This window comes from Mobula birostris, chromosome 16 (assembly GCF_030028105.1).
Source record: "Mobula birostris isolate sMobBir1 chromosome 16, sMobBir1.hap1, whole genome shotgun sequence".
Lineage (NCBI taxonomy): Eukaryota > Metazoa > Chordata > Chondrichthyes > Myliobatiformes > Myliobatidae > Mobula > Mobula birostris.
In genome coordinates, this window is record NC_092385.1 from 20122565 (window position 1) to 20141170 (window position 18606).

General features: G+C 40.3%; 1 protein-coding gene across 3 annotated transcripts in view; it reads right to left on the minus strand.

Moving 5' to 3' along the window:
• Positions 1-18606, minus strand: part of LOC140211027 (constitutive coactivator of PPAR-gamma-like protein 1 homolog) — a 141637-nt gene that overhangs the window by 13466 nt on the left and 109565 nt on the right. For 2 of the 3 annotated variants that reach the window (XM_072280384.1, XM_072280382.1), the window contains 3 exons: positions 11327-11510; positions 3547-3609; positions 2861-2999 (listed from right to left, as the gene is read on the minus strand). In XM_072280384.1, the coding sequence (XP_072136485.1) occupies positions 2861-2999; positions 3547-3609; positions 11327-11510 (386 nt within the window). The remainder of the gene's footprint in view (positions 1-2860; positions 3000-3546; positions 3610-11326; positions 11511-18606) is intronic. The other variant, XM_072280383.1, reaches the window with a different exon arrangement.

An 18606-nucleotide genomic window follows, 5' to 3' on the forward strand; every position in this document is an offset into this window, starting at 1 on the left:
ATCTGAAGTTGGAGAATTCTATGAGCTCTGCAGGGAGGGTGCAAATTAAAAAAAATTTCTTCAGATTAAAGTAACATATTCTGTGAAATTATACAAAGAATCTACATTTATGCCTCAAAACCTCAACACTCATGTGGTATTACCATTATTCTACTGGTCACAAATCAATTATAATATAAAAAAGAATTTAGATGTTGTCATTATTTTGTTTTTCAGACCTCTTGCAGTTGTCTTGGAAAAAAAAACTTCCTTAATTTATTTGATTAAACAATAGTATTGGGCTGTCCTTTACTTTTACTTAAGATTGCTTGTTTTCTGTTATTGATAATGACAAAGGCAAAAACATCTGGGCACACACCAAAATTGACATGAAACATCAGGTAGATTTTCTTCAAGTCTCTTACCATTGGAAAACCAGAGGTCAGTTTAAGAAAATCACAGGTGCCTATTAATTTCCAACTACTGTCATCAGTGAGCGAAAAAAACTGCAGGCTTTATGTTAATCTTCTGTGTGCACATCCCAAGTTAATCGCAAAAAATACACCCTATAATCTAAAAGTCTGTGAATTTATTTTCATGCTTCTCACAAAATTATTTGATGCTAGTCAGTCAAAAAGATAGAAAGAAAAATATTTTGAAGTTTTCAAGTATAAAAAGTATAATATGCATTTTCACTGAGTGACACATTTAATTATTGTACTTCAGCAAAAATATGAAGCAAATTGCTTTGGAACATTATAGTGGCTGCATAAAATAAAAAATTCTCCTCAGGCAAAATAAAAATAAAACAGAACAATAGCATGTGGTTCTAACCAGAGTATCGATTTGTTTAATTGAGTCTCAGGATATTTTAAATGCTCAGTAAAATTGCTAAAAATGCAGTTCTATATCAAAATAAATATTGTTTAAGCAATATAACTGAAAACTTAAATGCTAATTTATTGAACAGATTATATTCACTATGTTAAGCACAAACATTCTAAAAACTATTTTTAAATCCATAGCAATTAGAAATATAATATCCTTTAATTGTTGCTTTGGTAAAGAAAGACATAAGTTATAGAACTTATTTCATAATCCTTTCAGGGTATCCCAAAATATTTTATAGCCAATAAAGTACTTCTGAGGTAGTCATCGTTTCAATGTAAGAAACAAGGCAGTCAAATTGTCCACAGGAAGCTTCCACAAAAATGCATTACATAGAAAATAGGTGCAGGAGTAGGCCATTCGGCCCTTCGAGCCTGCACCGCCATTTATTATGATCATGGCTGATCATCCAACTCAGAACCCTGCACCAGCCTTCCCTCCATACCCCCGATCCCCGTAGCCACAAGGTCCATATCTAACTCCTTCTTAAATATAGCCAATGAACTGGCCTCAACTGTTTTCTGTGGCAGAGAATTCCACAGATTCACCACTCTCTGTGTGAAGAAGTTTTTCCTAATCTCAGTCCTAAAAGGCTTCTCCCTTATCCTCAAACTATGACCCCTCGTTCTGGACTTCCCCAACATCAGGAACAATCTTCCTGCATCTAGCCTGTCCAATCCCTTTAGGGTTTTATACGTTTCAATCAGATCCCCCCTCAGTCTTCTAAATTCCAACGAGTACAAGCCTAGTTCATCCAGTCTTTCTTCATATGAAAGTCCTGTCATCCCAGGAATCAATCTAGTGAACCTTCTTTGTACTGATGATCAGATTGTGTGCTTTATTAATGGTAATTTAGGGGTCTTAACACCTTACATCATGTAAGAGACCAGATGTGGCTTTCTTTATCACACTGAACGTGGGGTTTGAAGATTGAGGATAACACCTCATCAAATACTAAAAAGAAGAGATAGCAGTAACTTCATATGCAAATCAATTTTCTCCACCCACCATGGAATATCTCACTGGAACTGTACATAGTTCAGCAGTAAAAAGGCTTCTAAACAGGAAAGTATTAAAGGTGCTGCAGGCAAAACTGTTTTCCTACCCCAATTGAAAGTGATATTTTTTCCAAATGCTTTGTGACACTGGAAGTAATTGATGAACTGTAGAGACAGGTTTAGATACCTGCCAAAAGAACATCTGCAGACATTCTGACCTCTGCAAGGGACTGGCAGCTGTTGGTGGACCTCAAAGGGCAACTGAAGTTCCCCAATCATATCGCTGCCACCACCCTGCGACCAGACATTGTCCTGGTGTCTGAGTCGACTAAGCAAGTGGTGCTGTTGGAGCTGACAGTCCCATGGGAAGATAGCTTGGAGGAGGCCTTTGAAAGGAAGCCCTCCAAGTACGCAGGACTGGTCAGCAACTGTCAGCAGGCTGGATGGAGAGCGAGGTGTCTCCCAGTGGAGGTTGGTTGTAGGGGATTCATAGCCCGTTCTTTAGTTAGAGCCTTCAGCATTTTGGGCATCGAGGGAGAGAGGAAGAAGAGAGCCGACCGCAGTACCACCGATGCGGCAGAGAGGGCCTCAAGATGGCTGTGGCTCAAAAGAGGGGAGCCATGGAGTCATAAGTAGCTAGCCATGTGGACACAAGCTGGGGTCTGATCAGCCCCGGCTGGGTCACCTGGAGGAGGTTGTATGATGCTGAAAGGCCCGAAACACCCGATGATTCTAGGAACATCACTGAAGATGTGTCCAGAAGCATCAATAGATGTATGCACACAGCAGTGATATTTAACTAGTGTCCATTACTTGAATTCTGTTCAGGGTCTTTAAAAGATCAAATTCATCCTTGCTGTACTGGAAAATCTGTTCCTTTTTATCTGATTTTAGTTCTAATTATTTAAATGTTTCATGCCATGAATTCAAACCCTGCAAGAATATGAACACAGTAAGTGGATGAAACACAATTAAATCTACTGTAGTCATCATACCCTCTGGCTGGTCCTCCCACAGAAACAACTTGCAAAGGGAAAGCTGTTCTGCCGCGCCCACGTTTGCTCCCTGCCCACTGGCCCACAACTGTCCCTGCGATCTCCAGTTTTCCTCCCTGAGAGGGCATTGGCTGAACACCTGCAAATGAAAAGCTGTAATTAATACATGTATATTCTTTAGTAGATCAAAATGACAATGGAAAATATAAAACCATATCAAAAAATCTTTGATAAATTCGTCAAAAAAATTACCAAAAAGAAAATTTCTGGAGGTCAAGATATAGAAAATTAATCGCCATACAGACTACAAACACAAATTCCACAGCTGCATTATAGAAACATTCTGCTACATCTTAAGTATCCTTTCAAAGACTGCTGAAGAGCTATTATTCTGATAGGTACAGTTGGTGCAGTCACCAACATGCTGCAGCTCCTCACTAATGAAGATAGATTAGTATTAACTTATCCATCATCAAGCAGTTTATTTGCCATGCAGAAGCAATTAATTAAAAAATTGGTTACATTGCTTTTCAAAGCCAAAGAAGCACTTCTTCCAGTTTCAATTATCCCCAAATAAGTAATCACATGCCTGCTTTCATTAAAAACTAAGCCTCTTTTAGAACTAGTAAATGATTGTGCCTCAAGAGAAAGTTCAAGTTTATTGTCATCAGACTACTGTTACGTACCCCATAACTGGGTTGCCAAACCAGCAGAAATGGACCACTTAGTTGGAGTCTGGATTACTGGAACTAAGAAAGTTTTATTAAAGAAATAAGTAACACAGTACTCTAATCGTAAGGATATAAATGCAACAGGTTAGCAATGATAAAACACACATGTACACAGAACTAGGATAATAGGAATCAATCAAGCTCTATCGCAGTCTAGGGGTAAAATGATCAGTCTCAAGTGACGCAGAGTTCAATTCAGCTGAGTACAGTTTGCAGCAATTGCTGTTGTGCCGTTGGAGAGAGAGAGAGAGAGAGAGAGAAGGATGATATGCAAATCGAATTCAGACAGACCTTGATGTTCTCCGCAGTTAGCTTTCGGGCGAACCCCTTGTAATGTCTTCTGAGGTCACCGACTGTGACCCCCTCCGTTCCGGATACGATCGTTCTTCCGCGGTGAACCCAGTACCCAGGCAAGGGCAGACACACACACCAGGTTCCCGCTGATCGTACCGTTTCACCCTGTGTGTCTATGGTCATCCCGCGACCAGACCTCCAAAACTCCCACCAACTTATGGGGGCACACCGCACTTCCAGGGTCTCGTTATCTCGTGGTGTCTGTCTTCCCTTAGCGAACCTGTTCCTTTTATCCCCCTGCTGGGGTATCACCTGTCCATCAAACTTCAAACAGTTCAGGTTCAAAGCAACCGGTCTGACAATACTCGGAACTGTGTCTCTTTTCGTTAATCTCTCTCGTCTCTCATTAACATTGTGGACGCTTCTCCCTTTGTCTCTCTTATCGCTCTCATCAGCATTAATCTTCTGATAACTTGGTCTTTCGTCACACTACATACACATACACGCACACAGCCAAACGAAACAACATTCTTCCAGACCACAGTGCACACAGCACATAAAAAATTACCATAAGTTAATATTAACTTATTTCCTTCATATACAATGTTCCCTGTAAATGCCACAAATAGAGTGGAGCGAGATTCCAGTGATCCTCTTGGCAGTTTCTAACTATCCTCTGTAGGGTCTTGTGGTCTGAACCCTTGCACCTACGGTATCACACAATGATCGAGGCACAACTGCGCAGGCACACGGATGTCAGCGAGTTAAGACCAGCAGGAAGAATTTAAAACGATGCCATTTTTTCTTCAGTAGTTTGATCAAGGCATGACTGCGCAGGCACTTGGACATTAGCGAGTTAGACCGGCGGGAAGAATTTAAAAAGAAGACAGTTTTATAGAGCAGGCCATAAAGTAGGGAGAGTCAGAGTAGGAGGGCTTTGGCTCTACGGGGCTTAGGCAATAACGGGTGGAGGTGAGGTAAGTTACTTGTGAAGAATAGGAATAGGAAGTAGAGTGGCATGCAGAAGTTTGGGCACCCCGGTCAAAATTTCTGTTACTGTGAATATTTAAGTCAGTAGACGATGAACTGATCTTCAAAAGTTATAAAGTTAAAGATGAGAAGGCCTTGGTGAGCAGGATTAAGGAAAACCCCAAGGCATTCTACAAGTATGTGAAGGGCAAGAGGTTAAGATGTGAGAGAATAGGACAAATCAAGTGTGACAGTGGAAAAGTGTGTATGGAACCGGAAGGAGATAGTGGAGGTACTTAATGAACACTTTGCTTCAGTATTCACTATGGAAAAGGACCTTGGCGATTGTAGGATGACTTACAGTGGACTGAAAAGCTTGAGCATAGACATTAAGGAAGAGGATGTGCTGGAGCTTTTGGAAAGCATCAAGTTGGATAAATCACCAGGACTGGATGAGATATTACCCAGGCTACTGTGGGAGGTGAGGGAGGAGATTGCTGAGCCTCTGGCAATGATAGTTGCATTACCAATGGGGACGGGAGAGGTTACGGAGGATTGGAGGGTTGCAGGTGTTGTTCCCTTGTTCAAGAAAGGGGGTAGAGATAGTCCAGGAAATTACAAACCAGCGAGTCTTACTTCAGTGGTTGGTAAGTTGATAGAGAAGATCCTGACAGGCAGGATTTATGAACATTTGGAGAGGCATAATATGATTAGGAATAGTCAGCATGGCTTTGTGAAAGGCAGGTCATGCCTTACGAGCCTGATTGAATTTTTTGAGGATGTGACTAAACACATTGATGAAGGTAGAGCAGTAGATGTAGTGTATATGGATTTCAGCAAGGCTTATTGAGAAAGTAAAGAGGCATGGGATCCAAGGGGACCTTGCTTTGTGGATCCAGAATTGGCTTGCCCACAAAAGGCAAACAGTGGTTGTGGATGGTTTGTATTCTGTATGGAGGACGGTGACCAGTGGTGTTCCACAGGGATCTGTTTTGGGACCCCTTCTCTTTGTGATTTTTAGAAATGACCTGGACAAGGAAATGGAGGGATGGGTTAGTAAATTTGCTGATGATACAAGATTGGGGTTGTTGTGGATAGTGTGGAGGGCTGTCAGAAGTTACAGCGGGACATCGATAGGATGCAAAACTGGGCTGAGAAGTGGCAGATGTAGTTCAACCCAGATAAGTGTGAGGTAGGTCAAATACAGTGGCAGAATATAGTATTAATGTTAAGACTCTTGGCAGTGTGGAGGATCAGAGGGATCTTGGGGTCCAAGTTCATAGGATACCGAAAGCTGCTGTGCAGGTTGATACCTGTACCTGGCTGGAAGCCTGAGAAGAGTTTATTTGATATTAAAGATGTCCGTTAAGACCTCTATTAGCTGGGCTGTACAATCTCCCAGCACCTGATCAGGAATGTTGTTCAGCTCTGCAGCTTTGTGTGGGTTTACCTTGGCTAGGATCCACCTCACCTTGGCTGCAGCCAGACAGGTGCCTGTTCCTCAATGAGAGGGGCTGTACTCGATGTCACATCATTCATTGCATCAAATCGTGCATAGAAGGCATTAAGCCTATCAGGAAGGGAGGAGTCACAATCACTGATGCGCAGGGTGGACTTGCAATCTATTATCTTTCATATTTTTCCTCAGGACTAATAAGAAAGTACAGGAGCCTCAGGACTCACATCACTAGGTTCAGGAACAGTTATTACCCCTCAACCATTAGGGTCTTGAATCAGTGGGGATAACTTCATCTGCCCTATCACGGAATTGTTCCCACAACCTATGGACACCATATACAATCCTGAGATTTATTCTCTTGCGGGCAAATGCAGCAAATTCAAGAAACAAAATAGAATCAATGACAAACTGCACCCACCAACAGAACGGACAACCAACCAATGTGCAAAAGACAACAAACTGTGCAAATACAAAAGAAAAAAAAAGCAATAAATATCGAGAACATGAAATGACGAGTCCGTTGGAATATTGCAGCCGAGTAACTCTTGTGCATTCTGAGGGTGCAGCAACAAAATGGTAATAACTGAAAATATGTCTCTGGTATTATATTTACCTGATGCTGGAAAGAAACACAATTTTGCACGTTTTTATGGGTCAGGTAGAACCTACATTGACCACAATACAGAAAATTCCTTTCCCATTGGACAATGCACACATAAATTCGTAAGAGCCATAGAACTGTACAGCACAGAAAAGGGCACTTCAGCCCAACATGCTCATGCTGATCTCTTAGTCCATCTACATTAATCGTATTTGTCCACAATAAGTCTGCATTTAAATGCATGCCTGAAGATCGCATAAACAAGGTGATTGCATTTGACTTTACCATTTCCTGACAGTGAGTTCCACATTTCAATCACTTTCCATTTACAAAATGTTCCCCTCAAATCTCCTGTGAAACTGCTTTCTCTCACCTTAAACCTCTGCTCTCATGTTTATGATAACCAAACCACAGGGTCAATCTACTGTATCTCCGCCTATTTTATTTTTTATACCCCTTTCACATCATCCCACAGCCTTCTCCTCTTCAGGGAAATTAAACCCAGCCTATCCAATCACTCCGTAACTAAAGCTCTCTAATGCAGGCAACATCCTGCTGGATCTCCTTGGTTCTCTCTCCAATGCAATGATAATTTTGCCCACAGTGTGGGAGCCAGAATAGCACACATAATAATCCAAGTGCAGTCTAACATCTCAATTTTTATATTCTATGTGCAGAATATGAAGCCAAGTATGCCATATTCTTTCTTCACTATACTATCTATCTCTGTTGCCAGCTTTCAGGAAACAATAGACTCAAAGCCCAAGATCCATCAGTTCAAAAACAAGAGCACATACAATTTACTGTTTACTGCATGCATATGTCATAATTTATTTCAATTGTTACATCACTCAATTTTGTGGCTACATAATATTTCTAATCAATTAAAAATGGCTCTGCATGGTGAACTAACATTTCGAACTGAACTAGGCTCATTCAAAACAATTACATTGTAATACATTTACAGGTACCAGATAATTTCAGTCCCACAAAACTAGGGTCAATTATAACAAAAGTCAACTGTCAACTGATCAACACAGTAATTCAACATACCTTTTAATTCTCTTGTATTTATATTATCAGATTATGTAAAGATGAAAATAAATAATAGTTAAGACTATTTTTCCTAAAAAGCATTTCATACTTCCTAAAGATGAGGAGGGAAAAAAAAAATTGAAAAATGTAATTGACAGTGGATGTTGTCTACATCAGGGGTCCCCAACCTTTTTTGCAACGCGGACCTGTTTATTATTGACAATATTTTTGCGGACCGGCCGACCGGGGGGGGGGGTGTAGGGTTGCCAACAGACAAGAATAGCTGTCACATATGTTGTGTTTATCCCGAGTAAGACTACGATGACAATGAAGCCTTGCGCGGGCACCAGTACGCATGTATGAGGTACAAGCGCATGCGTGTACGTGCCGATTTTTGCCTACAAATTGTTTTTGGCGATTCTGTTCGGGGGGAGGGTAATCACGACCGGAATATAGGTGATGAGTGGCTAATACACTCAATTTCGTTTCTAAAAGGGTTTATCTAAGGAATTTAGTATTAAGCACACAGCACATAATTTCCTCGCATGAATATAGTGATAAGTCAATTACCAGGGGAGGACAGGGGTGCTTGAAGTAAGTGCTGAACGAACTTCCAGTGGAAGTGGTAGAGGCAGATTCGATATTATCATTTAAAGTTAAACTGGACAGCTATATGGACAGGAAAGGAATGGAGGGTTGTGGGCTGAGCGCAGGTCAGTGGGACGAGGTGAGAGTAGCGTTCTGTAATTGTTATATGGTTATATAAGTCACTTACAAGTCAATAGCATAACATTTTAAGTAACGTTTGGATATTAAACACACAGCACATATTTTCCCCGTATGAACATATAAAATAATTGCAACACACCAATATCGCTGAATCAGTGGGAGCCCTGGGCTTGTTTTCCTGCAACAAGACGGTCCCATCCAGGGGTGATGGAAGACAACGATACTCGAAGGGGGTTCCTTATGTCCAGTCTATTCCGCAATTTAGTTTTTGTTGCATTCATTGCAGAGATATGTTGGAAATGGAAGCAACATTTTCAGTGCTTTCCTGGCTATCTCAGGTTATTCAGCCTTGACTTTGATCCAGAATGCCGGCAGAGATGTTATGTCAAACATGCTTTTCAGTCCGCCTTCATTTGCAAGCTCGAGGAAGTTGATCTCCTTCCCACGCTGACATGGACGGCGCGCGCGTAATGACCTTGCGTGCATTCAAGCTCAACAGTGCGTGACAGGGAATGAGGAAAGGTGCAGCTGGCTCATATCGCCCAATTATATCGTTTCCTCGCGGCCCGGTAGTACATGCTTTGCGGCCCGGTGGTTAGGGACTGCTGGTCTACATGGACTTCAGCAAGGCAATTGACAAGTTCCTGCATGGGAGGTTGGTCAAGAAGGTTCAGTCGCTCGGCATTCAAGTTGAGTTAGTAATTGGATTAGACACTGGCTTTGCAGGAGAAGTCAGAGAGTGGTAGTAGATGGTTACTCTCTGACTGGAAGCTTGTGACTAGTGGAGTGCCACAGGGATCGGTGGTGGGTCATTTGTTGTTTGTCATCCATATCAATGATCTAGATGATAATGTGGTTAACTGGATCAGCAAATTTGCAGATGACACAAATATGAGGATAAATTGGAAGACTATCAATGCTTTCATCAGAATCTAGACCAGCTGGAAAAATGGGCTGCAAAAATGGCAGATGGAATTTAATGCAAACAATTGCAGTTTGGGAGGACCAATCAGGGTAGGTCTTACACAGTGCACTGTAGAGCACTGAGGAGTGTGGTAGAACAAAGGTAATCTGGAAATGCAGGTCCATAATTCATTGAAAGTGGCATCACAGGTAGATAGTGTCATTAAAAAAAAACCTTTTGGCACATTAGCCTTCATAAATCAAAGTAAAGGAGTTGGGATTATTCTGAAGTTGTTTAAGATGTTGGTGAGGCCTCTTTGGAGTATTACATATAGTTCTGGTCACCTGCCTACCGGAAAGATGGAGGTAAAATCAAAAGAGCACAGAGAAAAATTACAAGGATGTTGCCGGGACTGGAGAACCCGAGTTACAAGGAATATTGAATAAGTTAGAACTTTATTCCCTACAATGTAGAAGATTGAGGGGAGATTTGATAGAGGTATACAAAATTATGAGGATTATAGATAGGGTAAATGCAAGCAGGGTTTTTCCACTGAGGTTGCATGAAATGACAACTAGAGGTTATGGGTTAGGGGTGAAAGGTGAAATGTTTAAGAGGAATACAAGGGGAAACCACTCAAGAGTGTGGTAAGTGTGAAACAAGCTGCTAGTGCAAGTGGTGGATGAGATTTCGATTCACTTTCGACAAGAGAAACTTGGATAGGTACATGGATGGTAGGAATATGGAGGGCTATGGTCTGGGTGCAGGTCAATGGGACTAGGCTGTTTAAATGGTTCAGCATGGACTAGATGGACCAAAGGGCCTGTTTCTGTACTTCGTGACTCTAAAAATTATGCAATCATTTGCAGCTAAGTAGCTGTGTGGTGGAAATATTCAACCATGTCCTAATGCTCAGACTGATTTGGATTAACACTTATTCAAAAGCTGAGAGGTTATTAATAAACTGATATTACTTATCACCTGCTACAGGTCAGAGAACAGAAATGGGTCACTCTGCTAGTTTTGACTTCAGGCAAATCCAAAGACTCAGGTGTTTGCTGGAAGGGAATATACTGAGTAAGACTGCAGTTATCCAAGTCTTTTACAAGCTAAGATTAATCCAATTCTCAACAAGCATTGTTACTCATATTTTATTTGCAGATTTAGAAGCAAAAAATGTCTTATTGTGCTAAATCCCAAGATTTGTATCTGTGAAAATGAAATTAATTTGGACAATGGATAGCTGAAAATCCATTCCAACAAGTTGATTATTGAACAGAACAAAGTCAGACCGCAATGAAAGGTTTAAAATATTATACCATAGAAAGAGGAACATGCTGTTTACAAATAATTAAATCAGGTACTTGTGGAAATTAAAAATTTTGGTGCAAAGATCAATCTCAAGGTAAATCACAAACGTCAATGAGATAGAACTTTCATATTACAATACTGAAATTCATATTACACATTTGAAATTCATATTTATTTAAATCAGTTTCTAAAATTGATTTATCTAAAATCTTGGACTTTTGTTTGACACCATACCACATGTTCCGAAGACAGCTATTTAACCTAGTGCTTTGGAATGTGAGTTGATAAATCAGAACTAAAATCATATGTACAAGTATTTCAAAGCTACAATAAGCTGCCAAGTAAAATAAAATGACAAAGTTAAGAAAAAAAAATACTTAAACTTAAATGAAATTTCATGCTTAAGAACAGACAAAATAGTAATGTTACTTACCACTAACACCTCTTCCTCTACTATGGTGTGACAGCATTGGTCCAACAGGTCGTGGATAAACTGCAGTCGGATAAAAATGCATAGTTGCTGGAGGAGGATAAGCAATAGGATGACCTTGCCTGGTAAGGTTTAAGCCTTCCAGAATGCTCTGACGCATCTTCTCAAGTTTTGCAGCTTGATCAGCCTAAAATTAATTGTAGAATATTTGTGTTCATTCTTATATTATTACAGTTCCTCAAAACATTACTAAAGCTCCAAATGGTATGAACACAGAATTCTCCCATTTCAGGTGACCTGCCCCACTCTGTCCCTCTGAACAAGCCAGGCCTTTTTTCCAAGCTACCTCTGCCAGCCACTCCAATTGCATCTGTGAAGCAACCCTTCCTCAGCTGGATCCATTTATTGTTCGCCAGCTCTTGCACCAGCCTTCTTCTTCAATTCTTCACTCCCTTTCATTTCCACTCTGCTCTTTCAATTACAGAGTCATAAAGCACCACAGTACAGTGAAAGGCCCTTCAGCCCATCTAGTCTGTGCAAAATTATTATTCTGCCTAGTCCAATAGAATCACACCTGGGCCATAGCCCTCAATGCTCCATCCATCCATGTACTTATCTAAATTTCTCGTAAATATTGAAATTGTACAAGCATCCACTACTTTCGCTGGCAGCTTGTTCCACACTCTCATCACCCACTGAGCGAAGAAGCCCCCGTCATATTCTCTTTAAATATTTCACCTTTCATCCTTAACCCATAACCTCTAGTTTTAGTCTTACCCAACTTCAGTGCGGAAAGTATGCCTACCTGAACCCTATGTATATCTTTCATAATTTTGATGTTCTAACACCATTAATGTATCTTTAGATGCCAATAAGTTGCAGAATGTTACTTAGAATAAAAAGCCTGTTTTCTGCATTGATGACTATGAAGCTAAAGGATTGTTATAAAAACCCTTCTAGTTCTCTGATATCCTTCAGTGAAGGCAATCCATTGAGGAGCTTGTCTTTTAGCTGCTTACTGAAGTAGTCTGCAAGGCACTCTGTTCAAAGGTTAATGGGGAATGGACATATACCAGTCATATCAGCAATGGGTTAAGATCTATCAAATCTCCCCTTCTTCTCCTAGGCCCCAAGGAATAAAGTTCTAACCTATTCAGCCTTTCCCTGTAACTCAGCTCCTGAAGTCCTGACAACATCCTTGTTACTCTTCTCTGTATTCTTTCAACCTTATTAATATCTTTCCTGTAGGTAGGTGACAAGAACTGCACAGTACTCCAAATAAGGCCTCACCAACGTCAGATTCAGAATCAGGTTTAATATCACTAGCATATGTCGTGAAATCTGTTAACATCTTATACAACTTTAACATAACATCCCAGTTTCTGTACCCAGTACTTTGATTTATGAAGGCCAATGTGCTGAAAGCTCTCTTTACAAAACTCTATCTACCTGTGACACCACTTTCAAGGAATTATGGATCTGTATTTCCAGATCCATCTGTTCTACTACACTCCTGAGTGCCCTACTGTTTACTGTGTAAGTCCTACCCTGGTTTGTCCTCCCAATGTGCATCACCTCACACTTGTTCATATTAAATTCCATCTGCCATTTTTCCAGCTAGTCCAGATCCCGCTGCAAGCTCTGATAGCCTTCTTCGCTTTCCACTATGCCCCCAATCTTGGTGTCATGCTCAAACTTGCTGAGCTAGTTTACTATATTCATCATCCAGATCTTCGATATAGATGACAAACAACAACAGAACTAGCACTGATCCCTGCGACACACAACTGTCACAGACCTCCAGTCAGAGAGGGAACCATCTATTAACGCGCTCTGGTTTTTCCTGCAAAGTCAATGTCAAAACCTATTTATTACCTCATCTTGGTTGCCAAGCAACAGAATCGTCTTCACCAGCTTCCCATTTGGGACCATGCCAAAGGCCTTATTAAAGATTATGTAGACAACCTCCACTGCCTTTCCTTCATCAATTTTCTTGTAAAACTCTAAGATTGGTTAGATAGACCTTGATTCAAAACATTCACTGTCCACTTCCCTCCACAGATGCTACTTGACATGCCAAGTTCCTCCAGCAGCTCATTTTGTACTCCTTATGTTCCAAGATTAGAACCAAATCTTTAAGTATCATTATGATCAAACTGATTTTAGACATTGAGTAAAAATGGCAAACATAAGAACTCTTTTATAAATCTTAACCCATTGCTGGTATGACTGGTATATATTCATTCTCCATTAAGCTCTGAACAGAGTGCCTTGCAGACTACTTCAGTAAGCAGCTAAAAGACAAGGTCCTCAGTGGATTGCCTTTACTGAAGGATATCAGAGAACTGGAAGAGTTTTTACAACAATCCATTAGCTTCATGGTCACCTCTGTAGATAACAGACTTTTTATTCTAAATAACATTCTGCGACTAAAAATTCTGTATCTAAAAATATATTAATGGTGTTAAAGTATCAAAAAATTGTTGTGACGACCATTTATTTTGACTAGTAATTGTAATCTAAACTAGATTATTTGGTTGTTCAAGGGTTTAGGACATCTACAGAACATGTGCTTAGCTCTTCTAATCTTCATATCGCTGAAACAATCATGGATGCACAACATTGCCTTTTCATCACAAAATGTTTTGTATTTGGCTGAGATGCAAAGACAGTGCACAAATGTCCAGTAAAATAATTATCTATAAAACAAATGTAAACATATGTGAGGGAAGACATTTAACCCAATACAGCGCCTTGCAAAAGTATTCAGCCCCCAACTCTTTGTTCATAAAAATGAGTATTGCAACCAGGGATTTTGAATAATCTAAATGAGAATTTTGATTTGTGAATCACATGCTCCTTTTTCTCCCCCACAGTAGCACCAAAAAAATCAAGGAAAATTGTGAAACATAAAAAAACAAAAATTCAAAAACTAAAATGTCAGTAGTTCAAAAGTATTCATCCCCTTTTGCTCAGTACTTAGTTAAACCACCTCTTACAATTATAATATCCAGTAGCCTTTTTAGATAAGACTCTATTAGCTTTGCACAACATGATAGAGCAAGATTTTCCCATTTCTCCTTACAAAATTGTCCAAGCTGTGTCAGTGTAGTTGGAGAATGGCAGTGGACAGCAATCTTAAGGTCTTGCCAGAGATGTTCAATTTTCTTCATTTGAAGCCACTCCATGGCTGCTCTGGCACTGTGCTTTGGTTCACTGCCCAGCTGAAAGTTTTTATCCAGGATTTCCCCGAGTTTAGCAGCATTTATCTTGCATCAATCCTCACCAAGTTTCCAGTCCCTGCTGCTGAAAAGCATCCCCATAGCATGATGCTACCTCCACCATACTTTACATTTGGAATTGTGTTACCTGGTTGATGTGCAGTATTAGATTTATGCTAGATGTACTGCTTAGCGTTCAGACCAAAAAGTTCCACTTTAGTCTCACAAGATCTTCTTCCACATCTTTTCAGTATCTTCTAATGACATTTTGCAGAGACTTCACAGGCAAGATGTGCCTTTTTGTTTTAGTCAGAGTTTCTTCCTTGCCTCTCTTCCATAAATACCCTTTTCTGGTGCAAGGCCTTAGAGATTGTGGAGCCATGAACATCATCTCCAGTTGCAGCCACTGACTTCTGCAGCTCACTCAGTGACTGTTGGTGTCACAATAACCTCAAGTGCCATTCTTCTCTGGCGACTAAGTTTAGAGGGGAGGCCTGACTTAGGCAGTGTGGCTGTGGTTTTATATTTTTTCCAGGGTTCATAGTCAGTGTCATTGCGATGGTCATTTTCCCTTCCCAGATTTGAACTTCTCTATTATCATTTCTCCTGACTTGTCTTGAATGCGCTTTTGTCTTAATTTTGGATTGGCCTGTTGAAAATCTACAGTGCTGTTGGACCTTACAGAGAGAGCGGTTATTTACTCTTAAGAATTCACTAATTCCTCCAATGTTCTACATCAACATATTGGGTGAGTTGCACCCGAGGAATGTTTCTGTAGCAATTACAAAGGAGATGAATATGTTTTCAGCCTCACAATTTTTGGTTTTTAATTTTTAGTAAATCATTAACAGGTTTTAGACTTTTTCTTTCCATTTGAAAAGATGTACAATGTTTTGTAATTAGTTCAAAAAAATCTTAGTTCAATATATTTTAAGTTTAGAAAATGAGACAGTAAAGTGTGAAAACAGTTGTGGGGCTGAATACTTTTTCAAGTCACCGTATATTTGCATTATTTTAATGGACTGAGGAAATAGATTTAAAGTTCAGTTTTGATGGCATATCTTTAAAAAAAAGAAAATATAGGTAGTCAAATCTTCTCCAGAACTTAGTATTACAAGAACTATTTTCTTTCATCTGTATAATATATAAATAAAATTAGTAGCCAAAACCAGTTCATCTACAATTGGTTGTTTTAGAACATATAACAAACAGTACAGCACAAGAACAGGCCCTTCTGCCCACAATGTTGTGCTGAACTAATTAAATAAGTAATCAAATGGTTAACCTAACTAATCTCTTCTGCCTACACAACATCCACATCCTTCCATTTTTCTCACACTCATGTGCCTATCTAAACATCTCTTAAAAGCCTTTCCCACCACCCTTGTCATCACATTCCAGGCATGCACCACTCTCTGTGTAAAAACCTTGCCCCTCACATCCTTTTAAATTACCCCCCTCTTACCTTAAATGCATGCTGTCTGATGTTAGGCATTTCAACTCTGGGAAAAAGATACTGTCTGTCCACTCACATAATCTTAAAAACCTCTACCAGGTTTCTCCTCATTCCAGAAAAAAACAACCCAAGTTTGTCCAAGCTCTCATTATAGCACATGCTCTCTCATCCAGGCAACATCCTGGCAAACCTCTTCTGCAACCTCTCCAATAACTCAACAAGCTTCCTATAACGGGGCGACCAGGACTGTATTCAATACTTCAAATGAGGCTTAACTACTAGAGTTTCATAAAGCTCAACATAACTTCCTGACTTTATTTTTACTCAATCTATGATAACACATCTAATTCTGTGTCATTTGCAAACTTACTGATCAAGCCTTGTCCATTCACATCCAAATCATTCAAATAAATAATGAGTAACAAGGGTCCGAGTACTGATCACTGAAGTACACCAATACTCACCACTTCCGTTACAACAAACAACCTTCAACCACCACTCTCTGCCTCGTACATCCCAGCCAATTTTGATTCCCAACACTCTCTCGATTCCATAGAACCTAACCTTCCAGACCAGCCAACCATGCAGGAACTTGTCAAAGATTCAAACTGACAGCATCCACTGCCCTACCCCCACCTACCTTTTTGGGTCCTTCTTCAAAAAATTCTACATGGTTCATTAAGTACGACTTTCCATGCACAAAACCATTTTGAGTACTTCTAACCAGGCCATTGATCCAAATGGTGGAAGATTCTGTTCCTCAGAAGTCTCTCCAGTAACTTCTGCATTACTTCACTATAGGACTGGCATTTCTGTTACCAGCCATACTTTATACCAACTTTATAGCATAAGAGGAGATCTAGTATTACACCTTCCTGAGTAGAGTCCTCTATATATTGACTCAGAAAACTATCCTGACTGGAGTGATCCTCCCCTTCTTGCTTTTAAATCCCACTCATATACTGTACATTGGATGAACCCTCAAGAGTGCCATTCGTAAGTTTTAATGTCTCCCCCCCCCCCAACCCTTCAATGTGGATGGGGTTCTGTCAGAGTCCATGATCTACAGCTACACTCATACTAAGGTTCTTTAGAGCAATGGTTCCTGCTCCCGGGGCTCACTGATTGGCCGTCTTTTCAATATCCCAAGGATATAGTCCGGAAGGTGTGTGCGCCTTTGGGTTTCTGAGGCTTTGCGGCCCTGTGGATGAGCTGATTCCAACCTCGTGTCGCTGAATGAGGCATTGCAGGAAAAAATGGAACATCACAAACAATGGATCGGTTGTTGGAGACCTCTGTACTCCGATCGCTCTCTCCCTCACTCTTGATGGTGGGGGAAGAGTTTGCTGCCGACTCTCAAGTTGGAGCACTCGAAAAAAAGTCGGGTGAACGTTAGTTTTTGTTGTACTGCAGATCATGGTCTTTCTTTGGGGGCTTTGCTGTTGCTTGCTTGGTGGGTGGTGGGTGGTGGGTGCTGGGTGCTGATCTTTTTGCTGAAATAAGTGAGGGAGGGGGAGGGTTGATGCTTTACTGATGCTTGTGTGCAGGGGGGAGAAGGGGGCTTTGGGGTTGTAACATGTTTATGCCAGTTATTCTTTGAGATGCTCTTCTGTTTTGTGGATTCCGTGAAGAGTAAAAATTTCAGGTTGTACACATTCTCTGATATTAAGTGGAACCATTTGAACCTACGTTCTGCTGTTATATGATCGCTTATCAAAAAGGCTACTCTTCCTTCTTGCTTACCTGTGCCTTGGTCACACCTGCAGTATTTGTATCCTGGTATATTAAACTGTTCGTTCTGCCCTTCTCTCAGCCACAACAGCTTCTGTAACGGCTAGAACATTCGAGCCCTCAAAGCCAATCCACACTCTAATTTATGTGTTAATCTTGAACATGGACATAAGTGCATTTTATCTGATTATTCCTTTCACTGACTTTACTGTATTCCTGGCTATCTGATTGCTAGATTTGCTACGCCCCTCCACCAATCTAAATTAACTACTTTCGAGGAATTAGTTCAAGGAAACCCTATGAATCAGTTTAGATTGAAGATAACGATGAACTGCTGAATGGTGTGGAAATTCACATGAAGATAATGTGAACTTAGCTTCACCTAACAATCATAATAATAGTCCCTTATTCAAATAGATTACTGGACAGTACAAAGAAGCCAATGGCCCATTTTCATGCAATGGGGTTCGGCTCATTGATCAAATCACTGATTACTTTGACTATGACAGATCACATAATGTCCACTAAAGTTTTAAACATTAAGTTAAATACACAGAACAGCATCCTATGCCATTTTAAACTGAACTGTTCAGAGCTGCCTTTGCTATTATATAAATCAAAAAAAATTATAGTTTATTTTACAAAGCTGATCTTTATTACATGGGAATACACTGGTACTTTTATGCTTGATTTGACCATCAAGCATGGAGGTATTTTCACAAACTCCCACAATCCCTGATGACCCTGTGACTTAAGTCTCTGAGGCCGATGTAAGAGCATCCTTTAGGAGGATGGATCCAGGGAAAGCATCCGGCCCGGGTACCTGACCGAGTACTAAAGATCTGTGCTGATCAGCTGGCTGGAGTGTTCATTGA